This window comes from Magnolia sinica, chromosome 4 (assembly GCF_029962835.1).
Source record: "Magnolia sinica isolate HGM2019 chromosome 4, MsV1, whole genome shotgun sequence".
NCBI classification, from domain to species: Eukaryota; Viridiplantae; Streptophyta; class Magnoliopsida; order Magnoliales; family Magnoliaceae; genus Magnolia; species Magnolia sinica.
This window is the reverse complement of record NC_080576.1, coordinates 13578945-13593932: the sequence shown is the minus strand read 5'-3', so window position 1 is coordinate 13593932 and position 14988 is coordinate 13578945. Positions and strand designations below refer to the sequence as shown.

General features: G+C 38.3%; 1 protein-coding gene across 1 annotated transcript; it reads right to left on the bottom strand.

Annotated features, from left to right (window-relative positions):
- Positions 1-2175: 2175 nt before the first annotated feature.
- Positions 2176-12011, bottom strand: LOC131242492 (protein DCL, chloroplastic). Its single transcript, XM_058241177.1, has 3 exons — positions 11484-12011; positions 5472-5586; positions 2176-2586 (listed from the first exon to the last, which is right to left on the bottom strand). Exons 1-3 carry the CDS (start codon positions 11840-11842, stop codon positions 2410-2412), a joined length of 651 nt encoding a protein of 216 aa, XP_058097160.1. The 5' UTR covers positions 11843-12011; the 3' UTR covers positions 2176-2409.
- Between the last annotated feature and the right edge of the window lie 2977 nt (positions 12012-14988).

The window sequence follows — 14988 nt, the reverse complement described above, 5'->3', positions numbered from 1 at the left end:
TGTAATGGATGGGATTGTTTCATGGGTTTTATTTTTAAAATGTAAGCCGTCTGTACAGGTTTCAATATATGAGTGGACCGCTTTGATATACGACTTTTTCCGCGTCCTGTGGAGAGAGCTCTACCACACTAGGGGTATCTCAGCTCTGCCCTATCATGCCCCATCAAATAATTTGTCTGGGCTAAAATGATGGGGCCACTCTACGTAGCATTGGTGGGCTCCATCAGTTCCAACTAATGACATGCTGTGGGCTACATATTATAAGACAGCCTTCTGTACAGCCTCTTAAACGAGCGCATTTCTTTTCAAGAGTAGGCGCCTCTGGTTACAAGTAGTATTTTATGTATCAATGATGTAGTTAATGTATTACACAATATACCTTCCATCTCACTTGTGAGATACGGAACGCACAGGTAGTAGGATATGTGGGAAGACTTTGATAGAGTAAGCATTTTCAATCTTCAATCTTTTTTTCTTTTTTTTTTTTCTTTTTCTTTTTTTTTTTAAATTTTTTTTATTGCTTTTGTAAATCATATTAAATCGGTGTCAAATTGTTACAAATTTATTATTTTTTATGTTTTACATGAAAAACTATGAATTTGGACATTTGGAAGAGTTAGGTCAAGTTGTAGAAAATTATAAATAAAATAACAATAATTCCAATTTCTCACTAATTGATTGCAATCTCTGTCCACACATAAAATAGGACATGTATGTAACTTGATTTAGTGATTCTTATTTTGCTTTTGAATATATTTCTTATGTTTCACACGCCTTCTTATATTTATAAATTATATGAATAGACTTTAAATATACTTACATAAATTCAGTTAGACAACACAGATTAAGATCCCATACACAGAAAACATATTATGTGCACTTATTTTTTATAATATTTTGATTTATAACTGTGTATTAATATCTTTAAAAAAAAAAAAAAACAATTATTGAAGTTTTATTGAAAATTTTAACAAATTTCCCAATGTTTCTCCGTGTTTCCAACAACAAATTATGTGATACAACTGATAAATCTCATGCAATAACTGATCCCAAGGGTGCGATATATAATGCAATACCGATATTTTGAACACTAGTTACGAGGCATGTCTGGATGTGCCAGGAAAGGTTCTCGGGTAGGGAATGGATGGGCAATTTGGAAGGATGCGACTCATCCAAGTCTCAGCACCACAAGTCAGCATTGAAAAAATGGGTGACTTGGCCCGGCACAGCTGAGTCATGACTCAACTCAGGACCGAACGAGTCAGTCCAAGTCCCCGGGAGTCTTAAAACCACCACCTCAAATCACTGGGTCTTGAAACCACAGGCAGAATGCTTTTCAACCAAAATCAATATATGTTGCTGCTTCAGGCAAGACATTGATCCACCTGTAAAAAGGCCCAGTATCGTTCAGTCTTCCGTGCCAGACTTATTGCACAGCCACAGTTGAAGATTGGGACAGCACGCTCTGGTTTTTAGTTTCTGCATGGAGGGTTGTGCACGGGCAGGCCATGGGCCTCGCTAATATAAAATTTTGAACAGGTCGACCGAGTCAACCCAGTCTGAGCAGTTTAAAATCCAGGCCTAAGACAACCCTAGGCCTGGCTCGACAGCCCAAGCAAAATCCACGCCTAAGACAACCCCTAGGCATGGCCTGACAGCCCCGCCCGAGCAGTTCAAAATCCGGGACTCAGAGACCCAGTCCATTGACAGCCCTATCTACTAGTTGGGCCCATAGTTCAGAGATACAGAACATTGGTCCATTCACCCCATCATGGACCAAAATCTCCCAGATTGGAATATCCTAGCCACCAACCTTGGGCCTCTTTTTGTTGAATGAGGACCATTGCTATTTCTCTTCTGCACACCAAAAACTGAAGGGAGATCTGTCCAATGTTCTTGATCACTGAACCAAGGGCTGCAACCTAGTGTGCAAATCCATGGGTCTAGGATCGTACATTCCTGCACCTAATGATCAGTTCCGCCAAAATATCCATTGCACCAAAATATACATTCTGGGCAGCAATTCCCACTACATCAGAAAACACCCAGAGTCATGAAACCCAATTTGATCAAGGAGAGGCCCTCTTTGGCTATGTTTGCAAAGAGATCTTTTTTTCTTCCCCAGCCAGATAATGACAACATTTCGCTGCATAATAGAAAACCAATAATGCCTCATTTGGTAAGGAAAATTCACGACTGTTTCTATCATTCCTGCAAAGAATTGATACAGATAATGATTGTTTTCTACACTCTTGGTTGGATGAGAAGAGGTGGAACAACAACAATTTTCCATATATCACAACATCTTGCTACAAGATGATTGCACCACCACCTATATTCAATTATAATTTGAAACAATACGAAGTAATTTTACAATGGCTGGAGGAGGCACCTTTTTCATGGTTTCCTTCATTCAGTACGCCTACGTCGCCGAAAATGTCTGAGAATGAAGCTATCCGCATATAGTGGATAGTTCTTCTTGATCAAACCTTTTATGCATTTCCAGTATGAGAAATCAACCACCTCCCCATCCTTTCGGACTATGAATAAGCAGCGTGAGTCTTCAAAATCAGGATGGTAGCCAACCTGTCCCATAAAAATAAAATTCAATTACACTTGGTAGCAAGATACCTGCACGTGTTCTTTTGGAATGCAATTTATCAGCTATACAGAAAAGTTGTACCTGAGTTAAGCATAGACAGAAAGAGAATTCTATCTACTAAGGAAATAAAGAAAGCAATGTGGAATGTTTTAAGGATTTCAGCTGTTGTATGTGAATAGCATTATGAGAACAAAGCTTCTTTAAGTGGCATTTAAAGGATTCTTATCTTCATGAATTTACAATAATCTTAAATACAAAATGCAGAACTACCAGTCTTGGAAGAGAGATGCTCGCAATAGCGCCTCCATGCCACAGGAGCTAAAAGATCAGTTCCTTTCCAAAGGATTTGTTGTGTAGTTTTTTTTTTGGAAAGATGATTAATTTTATTAAAGGCGAAAAAAAAGGAGAGATGAGAAATCATCCTTCCCAAATTTCAACTCCCCCAACATTCCTGTTTGGTCCTGATTACATCCTTTAAAATGACAAGCACCCCAATGCAACAAAGAACCCTCCCTTTTAGCTTTTTGAAAACACTTACATACCAATTTTTCCTTTCTATAATCCTCTTGGCCCTCCTTCCCTCCCTCGATCTAAGCCCTATATTTGTTAAAAGGGTTTAGCAAAGGGAAGATCTGGACTGTTCAACCTCAAAGAAGAATTCAATGGTGTTCATGGCTCAAGGTATGTGTGAGTTTGTGATTTTTTCCCCCTCTTGGATTTTCATACTTGTAGCTGCATATGTCCAAGATCTTTTGGATGATGATTGATGGGAACCGAATAATACTCGATCACATAAACTTGAAAGGAAGCAAAAGGAAGCGCGTTTTTAGGTTTTAAGGATTTTTGCTGCCACCTATGCAAATCCCAAGGTGGCAGGAGATTTGTCAAGAGAGGCATTTCTAGGACTTGTATTTGTATTGGGCAACATCTGCCGTTGTTTTTTGGCGCTTTTTTTTTTTTTTTTTAATTTTCTTTTTGTCCATGAACTAGTAATTTATAGGGGGGAAAAAAAAGAAGACGAAAAAAAAAAAAAAACAATGGAATGAGCAGTATCCCATTACAAGTCCATCAATAAACACTAGGCCTGTTTGTTTAGACATGAAAGACTTTAATCGTTATGTGGGTACAGAGATTAAATCAATTGGCAATTAAGAGACAGCTGAAAACTTTTGGTGCATGGCTAAAAACAGCACATTTGCTAACATTACAATATCAACGCCATTACTATCATCATCATTAGAACCTTATCCCAGCCATTAGGGCCCAGCTTCATGAATCTTGTTTACCAAGAGCTTGTTTGACCAAATGATCAAGAGTTCATGATTTGATGGTGCAGAAGTTTGATGATCTGCTGCCCAGCTGACATCAATCCTCCATTACCAGATCTTGGGAGCAGTGCACGCACACACACACACACATGTGTGTCTATATATATATATATATATATATATATATATATATATATATATAGGGAAATGATTCTATGCGGTCGACTTCATGGGAACTTCCCATGAGGTCGAGCTGTGTGGGCCCCACCGTGATGCGTGTCAAACATCTACCTCATCAGTCAGATGCATCATTCAATGGTGGGCCTCGGGCTTAAAAATCAAGTCAATCCATGACTTGTGTGGGCCACACCACATAAACAAGTTGAGAGGGGTTACCCTCCCATTAAAACATTATAATCATTTGTTGGGCCCTCCGAGATGTGGTTCACAAATCCAGCCAATCCATTATGTGTGTCCCACTTGGATGAGGGGTCGGACCAAGTTTCAGATGCATCCAAATTTCAAGTGGACCCCACCAAGTGCTTTTATTTGTTTTAGGCATGTCTTCATATGATTTTAGATGGTATGGCCCACCTGAGTTCCGTATACGGCTGATTTTTGGGATATCCCATAATTTAAAGGGGACCCATCAAATGCACGGTGTTGACGTTTGACACACATCACGGTGGGGCTCACACAGCTTGACCTCATGGGAAGTTCCCATGAGGTCAACCGCATAGAACCATTTCCCATATATATATATATATATATATATATATATTGATAGAAGTTGGGAAGTTTGTCTATAACCGATGAGCTAGTCGGTCCCAAGCCCCACAAAAGGGTAAGGTTCTTCTCCCTCCTCTCCCTCTGAATTTTTTTCTTATCTTCAACAAAAGAACAGTTCGGATCACGATACACATGCAACGTGTACAATATCAAAATTTGGGAGGAAGAAATTTTCATCCCACCATGGTGGACGGGATCCACCTGTCCATAGACACATACAAATGCACCTCTGCCACATACGTACCACTCTGGCATTCCCGCTCCTCATATGATCCATCCTCATGGAAAGATGATTGCCTTTGTGCAACCATAATTCAAATAAACAAGAAGCAATTAATCAAATTGTTTCATAGATCTTTCCAGCATGAATCCACAATACTATGGCTTCAAAAAATATATAAAAAAATCACAATATTTCAAGGATACTCCGCAGGATTGTTAAATAAGATTTGAGAGCATATCAGCATCAGTCACTTAATATTCATGGTATGATCATTCAAAGAAGATAAGTGGATCTATTCAGACCAATCAGCCAACTGCTCAACACAGAGTAACATATTGGACGAACTACAACTAACAGAGAACAGGTAAACAAAGCATGAGCTTTTAGAGGTAAAACTCTTTAGATATGAAAAGTGAGGATAAGATATGAAATATGATTCCATAGAAAAAACTATTTCATACAACCACAAGAATTTCCCTAGTTGATGTGGAAGCATCTTGCATAGATAAATCAGGACGTGTAACACGGCATTGATGGGTAAAAAATAGCAGCTATAAAATATTGGAAAGCACCAAGTAGAGAGATGTACCGTGATGTAGTCTATTCCACATCCTATCTTTTTCTCGAACTCCGGATGATGTGGAAGTATCCTTTCCAGAATTGTTTTCTCATGCTCTGGACTGAGTCTATCACCACTCTCATATCTGCAAAAGAGTTTGCATACAATACAATAATTAGTAAATAAAAATATTGAGAGTAAATTTACACATAATTTCCAAATTAAAGCCCCATAAAAATAGGCTGCAGAGTAAAAGTATACAAGGCTAGCTGATAGTTCAGTTTCTATTAGCTCATGGTGATATGGGGAAATGGTTTGAAAGGTTAGAGATGCAAACAAATTCATACGCTCAAGTTGACAGATAATGTTAAAAACATAGACGTAAAAATTAAAAAAAATAAATAAATAAATAAATAAAGAAACAAAGAAAGAAACAAAGGAAGAAAGAAAGGAAGGAAGAAAGGAAGGAAGGAAAAAGCCTGATGTTTTACATTTTCTCATATTTTTCCAATATCTTTTCAAGATTTCTTTTTGTACCAAAACAATACAGCTGATACGGGAACGATATGGCCCGATACACCCTGTATCGTATTGCTTTTGGGCCCAGCTGATGCAGCCACCGATACCGTTATACAAAACCTTGGGTATTGTACCTTACTTTATTATACTAGAAAAACCACAATCATTTGACTCTAGTATTCTACTGAGAAGAGCACCCCAGAAGTAATCATAGCTTTCATGACACTTTTTCTGTGTAACCATGGTTTTAAGACTCATCCACCGGGATTTGGCACTAGCTGATCCAGTTCGATACCATGAGTCACCCCTGACTCACGCGAGTCAGGCTGATACACCCTCCCACTCGGGCGAGCTGCAACTCGACTCGAGATCAAACGAGTCAATCAGAGTCTCCAGGTCTAAAAACTATATACAAACTAAATTACCAGCAGAATCCATCTAAATACAGACTCTTTTATCTCTAACATGAAGAAGTGAATTGAGAAACAATTTTTGTGTTTTATTGCATTCTTTACTATTGCTATTCCTATATCTTCACTTTTTGTTGTGTTTTTCTTAAAAACATGCATGCATGATTGAGATATGAATAATGAATATTGGGTTATGCGCACAGGAGGAATTATATAACACAGACCACATCTATACACGTATATCCAGGTTTTAAATTCTAACAGGGGGGGAGGGTGGGGATGGGGGTAGGTAATCCAGATCATCGATGCATTATGCCCCATCGATCTTAAACTTCCAACTTGTGCCCTAGACATTCTAGTTGGTACACATGGTGGGACACAGATGGTTAAGAGATTTTTTTTATTTTTTTGAAGATGATAATTTCATTAAAAGGCCGCGGCTGGTTAAGGGGTCATTTGAATCCCTGTAAAGTCCTTAAGGTCTCGATTGGGAGCTTGTAAATGGAAGTAAATGGCTTACAAAGTTGTGTTTGGATGGGAGTAAATGAAATGCATTTGAAATCAAAATATTCCATTTGGATGGGAGTAAATGGGAGGAATTGGAATGCATTTGAAATTTTCAATATATTCCCAAGAATATATGTGATATCCCAAGTTAGTGTACATATGCAATATTTAATAGAAAGATTGTAATAAGCCCATTGAAATATATACTTTAACTAAAAATGAGGAAATTTTGAGTCTTGGGTAGGCCACAAACTTGCCAATATTTTTTAACCGTCCATTTAGATGGCCGGGAATCTGTTTACAGGTAATCAGATTACAGGGGGTGTTTGGATGGGTATATTTCCTTGTAATTAGATTGTAGGATGTAATCTGAAACATGAGAAAAAGTCATGTTTCAGATTACGGGTAAAGGGATTGCTAGGGTTGTGTGTGTGTGTGTGTTCGCTGTTGTCAAACCTTAAATGATTGTGCTATGTTTGAATTAGTGGGCCCACTTCCGTGGCCCACCAAATGATTTGTCTACCATAAGAATCGGCCACAAGCTTTATTGAGTTGGTCTTCTCCCAATGATCTATCTTCCGTGAAGACTCTATATGTCATTTGATCATTTTTAAAGAATTTACCACTCCAAGGTCTGTTGTGTGTGAATACTTAATTACAGGCTGTGTACAGATTTAAAGTTATTCAAACACAGACAATTGTTTCCCTGTAATCAGATTACAGCTTAAAGCCAAACAGGACAGCCTGAAAAAACTTTACACCTGTAATCAGATTACAACTTAATGACTTTACATGCATCTAAGAGATGCTTAAGAGAAGAAGATCACACACATGGTGGGGACAAGGATGGTTAAGAGAATTGCATCAGTGGTACACAACTACACAATACACATTCAACAGAAGGTCCTATGTTGGTTGTTGATATCTGCCCATCTTGGAGATTTTTGGGGCATGCTCTGCACACAACGACCAATGGTCTAGACCACCAAACTAAGGGCCCCACTTGTCAGAATTGAAAACACAAGTATGCCGTGCAAAGATGCGGGCCGATCACATATTATATAATTCCTTTGCCCACAGATAACCTTGATATGATGAGGTACCCTTTCTCATCGTAAGCAATATGATGGAGATAGTTTCTTTAAGAAAGTCTTGTTGGGAACCTTTTCTTTACTTTGGTCCTAAACCTCTCACTCAACAAGGTACCTGAAGTCAATACGTTTGTGTGAATAATTCCTGTATGAAACTCTTTCCTTCCCTACCCAAGTCCCATTAAGTGTCTCTAACACCATATCATGGCAGAGGTGCATGAGATTCTGGAAGTACATCCAGCTCCACCTTGGGTGGGTCATAGCCCAATGAACATCGTATCTCGTTGTATGACCAAAGTACGACATTTTATATGAACCAAGAATTTGGAATACTTGGGGCTGAGATGAACAAACTTTAAGACCCTCTCAAAAACTTTACAACCAGATTTTATTACAGTAACAAGGTCTAAGAATAGATTCCACGATGCTTCTCCAGTCTTCTTCTATTGAGGGATGAGCAACAACAAGCAACTTGGACCTTATTTCCTTGGCATCCCTTGGATTATTGTAGAGAGACATATTATCCAGAGCCCATCAAGGTTGTCAAGTGCTCAAAGCCAATATGAATCGAATTGATCTCTGATAACTTAGAATGGTCACATGCATCCATAAGGACCTCCTGCTAAAATAATAAATGCACAATCAAAGGCTAGCTTGTGGTACTTGACTTCTACACATGCAGAATTGTCGAATACATCCATGTGGTTTTCCTGCCAAAGAAAATATTTCCAGGCAGATGTCTTGACGAGAAGCTTCATATGTCAAGTACATGTGCAAGGTTTCCAAGCAAGGTACTCACTAAGCTGTCAAAGGTTCATAGTTTATGAGACTTCGACACAACAAGTATGAAACAGTTCATGTATCCTCTAGATCATACAATCCCTCTTAATTGATGTCATTAATTGTTATAAACAGGTAGTCTCCATGCTGCACTTGCCACAAGTAAATATTGCATTCTCTAAAGTGTATATTCCTACATCTAGTCTTTACAATGGAGAGGTCAAAGTAGGGACTTACTCTTATCATCCCTGATGCCATTCATGTCAGTACTTAAAAATGGCTCAGGGTCAGGGCGCTTCTTCTGCAAGTGTTGCAGACCTCTCAAAACAACACTCATGTAGTCCTTCATAATGGACAAGTTAGCGTTGCAACCAATGTTTGGGGTGCACATTGTCCCTCCGAAAAACAATACAATACAGGCCAATATGGCCAGCATCAGCTGATAAGCACCCATATCAGCCCCTCTTTTGGCCCGAAAATACCAAAGAATTATAGGAAAAAATGAAAAGGCCAGGAATCTATCATTTTGTTGAAGTTTTTACAAGCATTCAATGGTGTATCAAATCATTCTTTGGTAAGAACATTGTTTGTCAGACTCACCTGCCTGAAGCTGAACTTTTTTAGTCTTTCACCTCTAACTTAGGTGTTAAAGCAAATTAGGAATTAGAAATTCTTAATTTTTAGTGATACTTATAAATTGCTATGATGTTGTGTTTTCTTCATCGATATAGGCTACCCCCACTCTGATTAGTTGAATCACGCTTAGATCTTATGTTTTGATCTCCAAAATAGGCCTAGATCTAGTTGAAAATGATTTTCTAGCCCTTCTATGCTTTCAATGAAAAAAAGGGGGCAGAAAACGGAGAAAGATTGGGAAAAAATAATCACTTTCAAGTCTTTAACCTCTAACTTTAGTGTTAAAGCCGTTGGTAATTAGAAATTCTTAATCTTTAGTGACTCTTATAAATTGATATGATATTATGTTTTATCGTTGATATAGGCTCATGCTTTGATTAGTTGAATCACATTATCTTACACTTTGATCTCCAAAATAGGCCTAGATCTAGTTGGAAATGATTTCTGGCTTTCCTGTATGCTTTGGATGAAGAAAATAGGTGAAAAAATGGAGAAAGATTGAAAAAAAAAAAAATTACAAAAGGGATTTTTGCACCTTTATCAACCAATACGGTCCATATCAGCCAATACACACTGTAATGGATCCCGTTTATTCATGTTAATGTTTCTTTTTCCTGTTCCTTTTCTTTTAGATCATTTCACCCCCATATAGTAGACCAGCATTGGCCGACAAGGTTCCAATACAGCCACACTGGCTGAAACGAAACCTTTTTTTATAGTGTCCAACGGTACCAGAGGACAGCATGCAGCAGTAGTAATAGTACATGGATCAAAAGTGTTAGTCTCTGTAACACCTGTATGGTTCCACAAAGTGACCTGACGACTAACTTGTCAACCATGAGGTATACATTTTACTCTTAGAAAGGAACTCTTGGTTCTCTTCGGACATCCATTTATGTTTGTTCTCTTAATAGCTAATAGAAATGACTAGGAACTGCCAGTGCCAGATGAACTAGATTGTGCACGTCACAAGGAGGGACCAATGCCAAGGGACTTCTTGTTGGGAGCCGTGGAAGCCAACCCCAAATTCTAATCACACAAACAAAAGTTAAACGCAAACAAAGTAACATAGAGAACACATGATTTTACGTGGAAAAACCTTTGCGGGAAAAAACCATGGCACAAAGCGACAAGCAATCCAGTATGAAAATGAAAGCACAAGAGATAGATCGACTTATATATGCGAAAACCCAAGTTTTCTCCCTTCAAAACCCTAGCTCTCCTTGTTTTACCCTAATCACGTATTACACCCATATATATAATGTTATACCTAGAATAGGAAACTAATCGCACAATTACCCAAAACCGCACGCGTCGTCAATCTAAGCATCGATCAATCAACATCAATCGAGCAACCCTCAATCGATCGAGACATGATCGAAAGTGTCCAGAGAGAACATGAATTTTCCAAATTATATCGATCGCTCGAACCTCCAAGGGCGATCGATCGAACCTGTCCAAAACTGTCCAAAGACCAATCTGTTTAATCCGAGGTTCACTTGATTGATCGAGCAGTCTGTTTGATCGATCGAAACCCCTTATTTCTGCACAGATTGAAGACATCTAGACAACACTTCATGCCAAATTTTCTATGCTTAGTTGAATAGAATTGCAACAATTCAATTGAAAAATGACCAAAATGAGTGATCACCCCCAAATTGAAATTATGATTTTTCAGGTCATAACTTGAAACAATTGCAGTTAAGGTGTTTGGTCTTCATTACGAATTGAAGTGACGCCACCCTCACTTCGGTCATTTATTCAATATTGAATTGGATTTTCGTTATCCTATTTAGCATCCAAACACAATGTAAACTGCTGGATGCAAAGCTGGTGGTAATGCTAGCCTCACCATGAAAAGATCCATTGCGGAAGAACGTGTCTACTAGACTTTGAATCATATCACTGTGCTTGCATGGAATGCACATCAATGAACTTATCAGACTTGAATTTTGGAAAGGGCATTGCCAACAATCGAACCCGTTGCTGGAACCTTTAAGCCCTCATCAAACGTTCCATAATCCGATCCAAATTACAACTAATAAGTCATAGGACCACTTACGAATTAAAAGGAGGGGAAGCAGAAGAATTAGACTTACTTGCCAGAGTGAAGGATCATCCTAACGAAACCAACAAGCGGCACAGTCTCCTCCAGAATCTGATCCTCCCAATCCACCCACTCATCGTCCTTCTTCCCGCCATCACCCGCAGCAGGCTCCTCATCGACGTCTGAGATTTGGGAGAATCCGGTAGAAGACGATATCGACGGCTTCCGCAGCAAGGACGGGTCACCCGCCTCCTGGCTTTTGGGGCCACCGCCTTGGTCAAGCCCTTCGGCTCTTAGGACACGAAAACGGACCGGAGGTTGCGCAGAGAAAGAGATAGAAAATAGAGAGCGAGGAGAGACAGGGTTTGTACGGACGAGTAGAGGAGGAGAGCTGCTGCAAATGGAAGCCATGGCTGCTCCTGCTACTGCTTCTACTTCTACTACTGCTTCTTCAACATCATTCTTCTCGTTTTCTCTATTTTCTATCCTTTTTGGAATAGGATTTTTTCAGTTCCTGTTTTTCTTCTTTTCTCGTCTTCTGCTGCTTCAGTTTCCTTGGAGGTTTTGTGGAATGCGGGAGAAAGAAGATAATATATGAGGCTCTTCTTTTTTCCTTTTTACTAAACTGGGACTCTCTTTTTAAACAATGGCGGTTATGTCCTAAATCGGCATTAGTATATTAGGAGTTATTTGATGCTCTGACGGAGTAAGAAACCTGACACACGAGAGCACTCTGAAATTTGTACATGTAGAAAACTTTAAATCAAAATAAACCTGTTAAATTGTGGAACCCACTTTATTTATGTCATTCCCGAATTTTTAGATTTCTTGCAAATCCCGACCTCTGATTATTGGATAACTGTTTGTTGAAATATCACAGTGGATTTTTATATTTTTTTAACCGTCCATCAATCTAATGGTAAGATGATCAAATAAGTGTAATTTTTAGTTCATGATGTTTCTAAACTAAGACCTATAGATTGGAAAGTTTAATTTAAAATACTTGCATGCCACCTACGCAATTTCTAAGTACATGCGTATCATCCATCGCACTCCGCCGGTGTGTCAAAATTTTTTGAATACTCGGGTTTTAAGTTCTTGCAAGTGGGGCCTGGGTTCGGTAAGCTAGACCACTGAGGATAGTGCTTGGGCCTCCAAAGCTCCTCAATTAGACCATCTTGAGATGTCAATTTGTTGGCTTACAAATGGACGGTTGAGAAAAGGAACACAATAATGGACCGCATTCAAGTGAAAAGGATCCTTAATCAATGGTTGGGATCTTTCAATCTGAGATATTGGTCCATTAGAACAGACAGGACAAAAGTGTAGATTACTAGATGGATAGGAGATGGATAGTCCGTATCTAACACTGCCATGAAAAAAAAAAATAAAGTTGACTAAAATTAGCACAGTAAATGCTTCCTTTTTATGCCTTTTTTTTTTTTTTTTGGACGGTCGAAAACTTATGTCACCAAAGTAAATTTTTCAGATATGAAAAGAAAATTTTGAATAAAAATATTCTTTATTTTTTAGATAAAGCGGCTGAAAAAAGTAGGGATATTTTCATTTTTATTGATTCATCCGTACAGATAGAGATCTATATGCATAAGGTAGGTTTTGTTCGGGTCGGATAAAAAAAGGCGGATGGTCAGCCAAGTTTTTTGTAAAAAATTACCCTTTTAACGGTCTATCACATGGATGACCTTTGTTTAATGACTACTTCAAGCATCACTTCGGCATAGTTATCTTAATCATTTGATAAATTGCTAATGGATAACAAGTTCACATTGGAGTTTTATGATCAATGTCCATCATATGTCCTTATTGTAAGTTACTTTTAAGCTAAGCTTGTATTTGGAATGAATTGATATTTAAATCTTACTTATCATAACGGTGTAAATTAGAATACTCAAATATGTTTGGTAACTTGTAATTGGAATACTTTATAATTCAAAATTTACGTAAGAACACCTTTAATTAGGAAAATGATTGTAATAAGTCATCGACATATTCACTTTCACTAAATTGAGGAATTTTTTAGGCTCAGGTGGGCCACAAATGTAAGGATCACAAATAAGCAATTTGCTAAAGATTTTTAATTGTCCATTTAGATGGCCCACATATGTAATATTTGTTAGATTGATTGTAATAAACCCATTGACATATATACTTTCACTAAAATGAAGAAATTTTGAGGCTCAAGTGGGCCACAAATGTAAAGATGACAAATAAGCAACTTGCATTGAATTTTAGCCATCCATTTAGACGGCTAACATTTTGATAGTACAATAAATTTTGTTGGTAGTAACTAGATTGTTTTAGGTATCATCAACGTACCCCATGTACAGTGTTTAGTAGTCAAGCAACACTTTTGTTACTAATGCGACTCTCTTGACTTTAGAAAGAGAGGTATAAAATAAGTTATTTCACTGAATTATATGAATTCACAACAAAACAGAGGATTTCAAAACACATTAAAAAGTAAATTTTCATTTGCCATCAATTTCATTTATTTTCAATTATACAACACCAAATGCACTCCAAATACACCCAAACATTGGGTGCCAAATGCCACCTAACTATTGAAACAATGGCTTAGAAAATAGACGCTCCTTATTGATTTGGACCTTAGAATGTGTGGGGTCTACCCTTGAATGAGCAATCCTTTGTTCTGATGATCATACCATCTAATCAATGGCTAGAAAGAGGTACCTTCTGTAGTGGGTAGAAACCATTCGCCCGAATTTTGAAAGACGGCATTGATGGGTGGGCCCACATGATCCGATGGTCTATACAGTCTTGGGACCTCTGCAAAAGTCAAAGATGTATGATGTAAGTTTAGTAGTCTGCCTAACCACTATGGCAGCAGAGATGTTTGACCACCCCTATGATTTTAGGATTAAGATGGTCCCGAGTTACAATTAATAGCTTAGATCTTATTTATATAAGAAATGGGCTAATGGACAAAATTTATAGATATATTATTTCTTATTTTCCCCCCTTTGATAAATGACAACTTTTTTATGCTATTAATAAGATCTTCGCGTATCAGGATGCTGAATCCAAAGTACATGCAAGCTGACTGTGTTAGATACTGTGCCGCTTACAGTGTAATGCATCTCAAAGGCATGATGTCGAAGAACCATGTTCGTTTGAAGATGCAAAAGGAGATGTGAAGTGGGAGAAGGCCGATTCTGTTGATTCTGCAGACGGTGACCCCTGCTGTGGTAGGACATACCGAAGTAATAGGAACAACCTAAGCAAGAGGGGCTTATCGACTACCGCATCAATGGCGAAAAAGACAGTTAAAAAATAGCTTTTGAGAGCGTTTCCGACATGCATGACGAGTATCAGCAACCTGCCGGTGGTACCACCGTTCTCCAGGAAACTAACAGCTCGCTACTGTTCGCTTCTCTAGGAAATGTGCCACTGACTGGGTTAGGGACACAACCATCGTCCGAACTGTCTGCTACCAAGGGAAGGGTAAATTTTTTTTGAAGAGGTTGATAATTATCCAGTCGCATCCAATCTTACTCTTCCTTGAACTCAAATTCGAA

Coding starts and splice junctions, on each gene's coding strand:
- LOC131242492 (XM_058241177.1), bottom strand. CDS start 11,842: ATGGCTTCCATTTGCAGCAGCTCTCCTCCTCTACTCGTCCGTACAAAC. Junction 5,587..11,483: donor ATGATCCTTCACTCTGGCAA/GTAAGTCTAATT, acceptor ACTCTTTTGCAG/ATATGAGAGTGGTGATAGAC. Junction 2,587..5,471: donor GTGGAATAGACTACATCACG/GTACATCTCTCT, acceptor TTTATGGGACAG/GTTGGCTACCATCCTGATTT.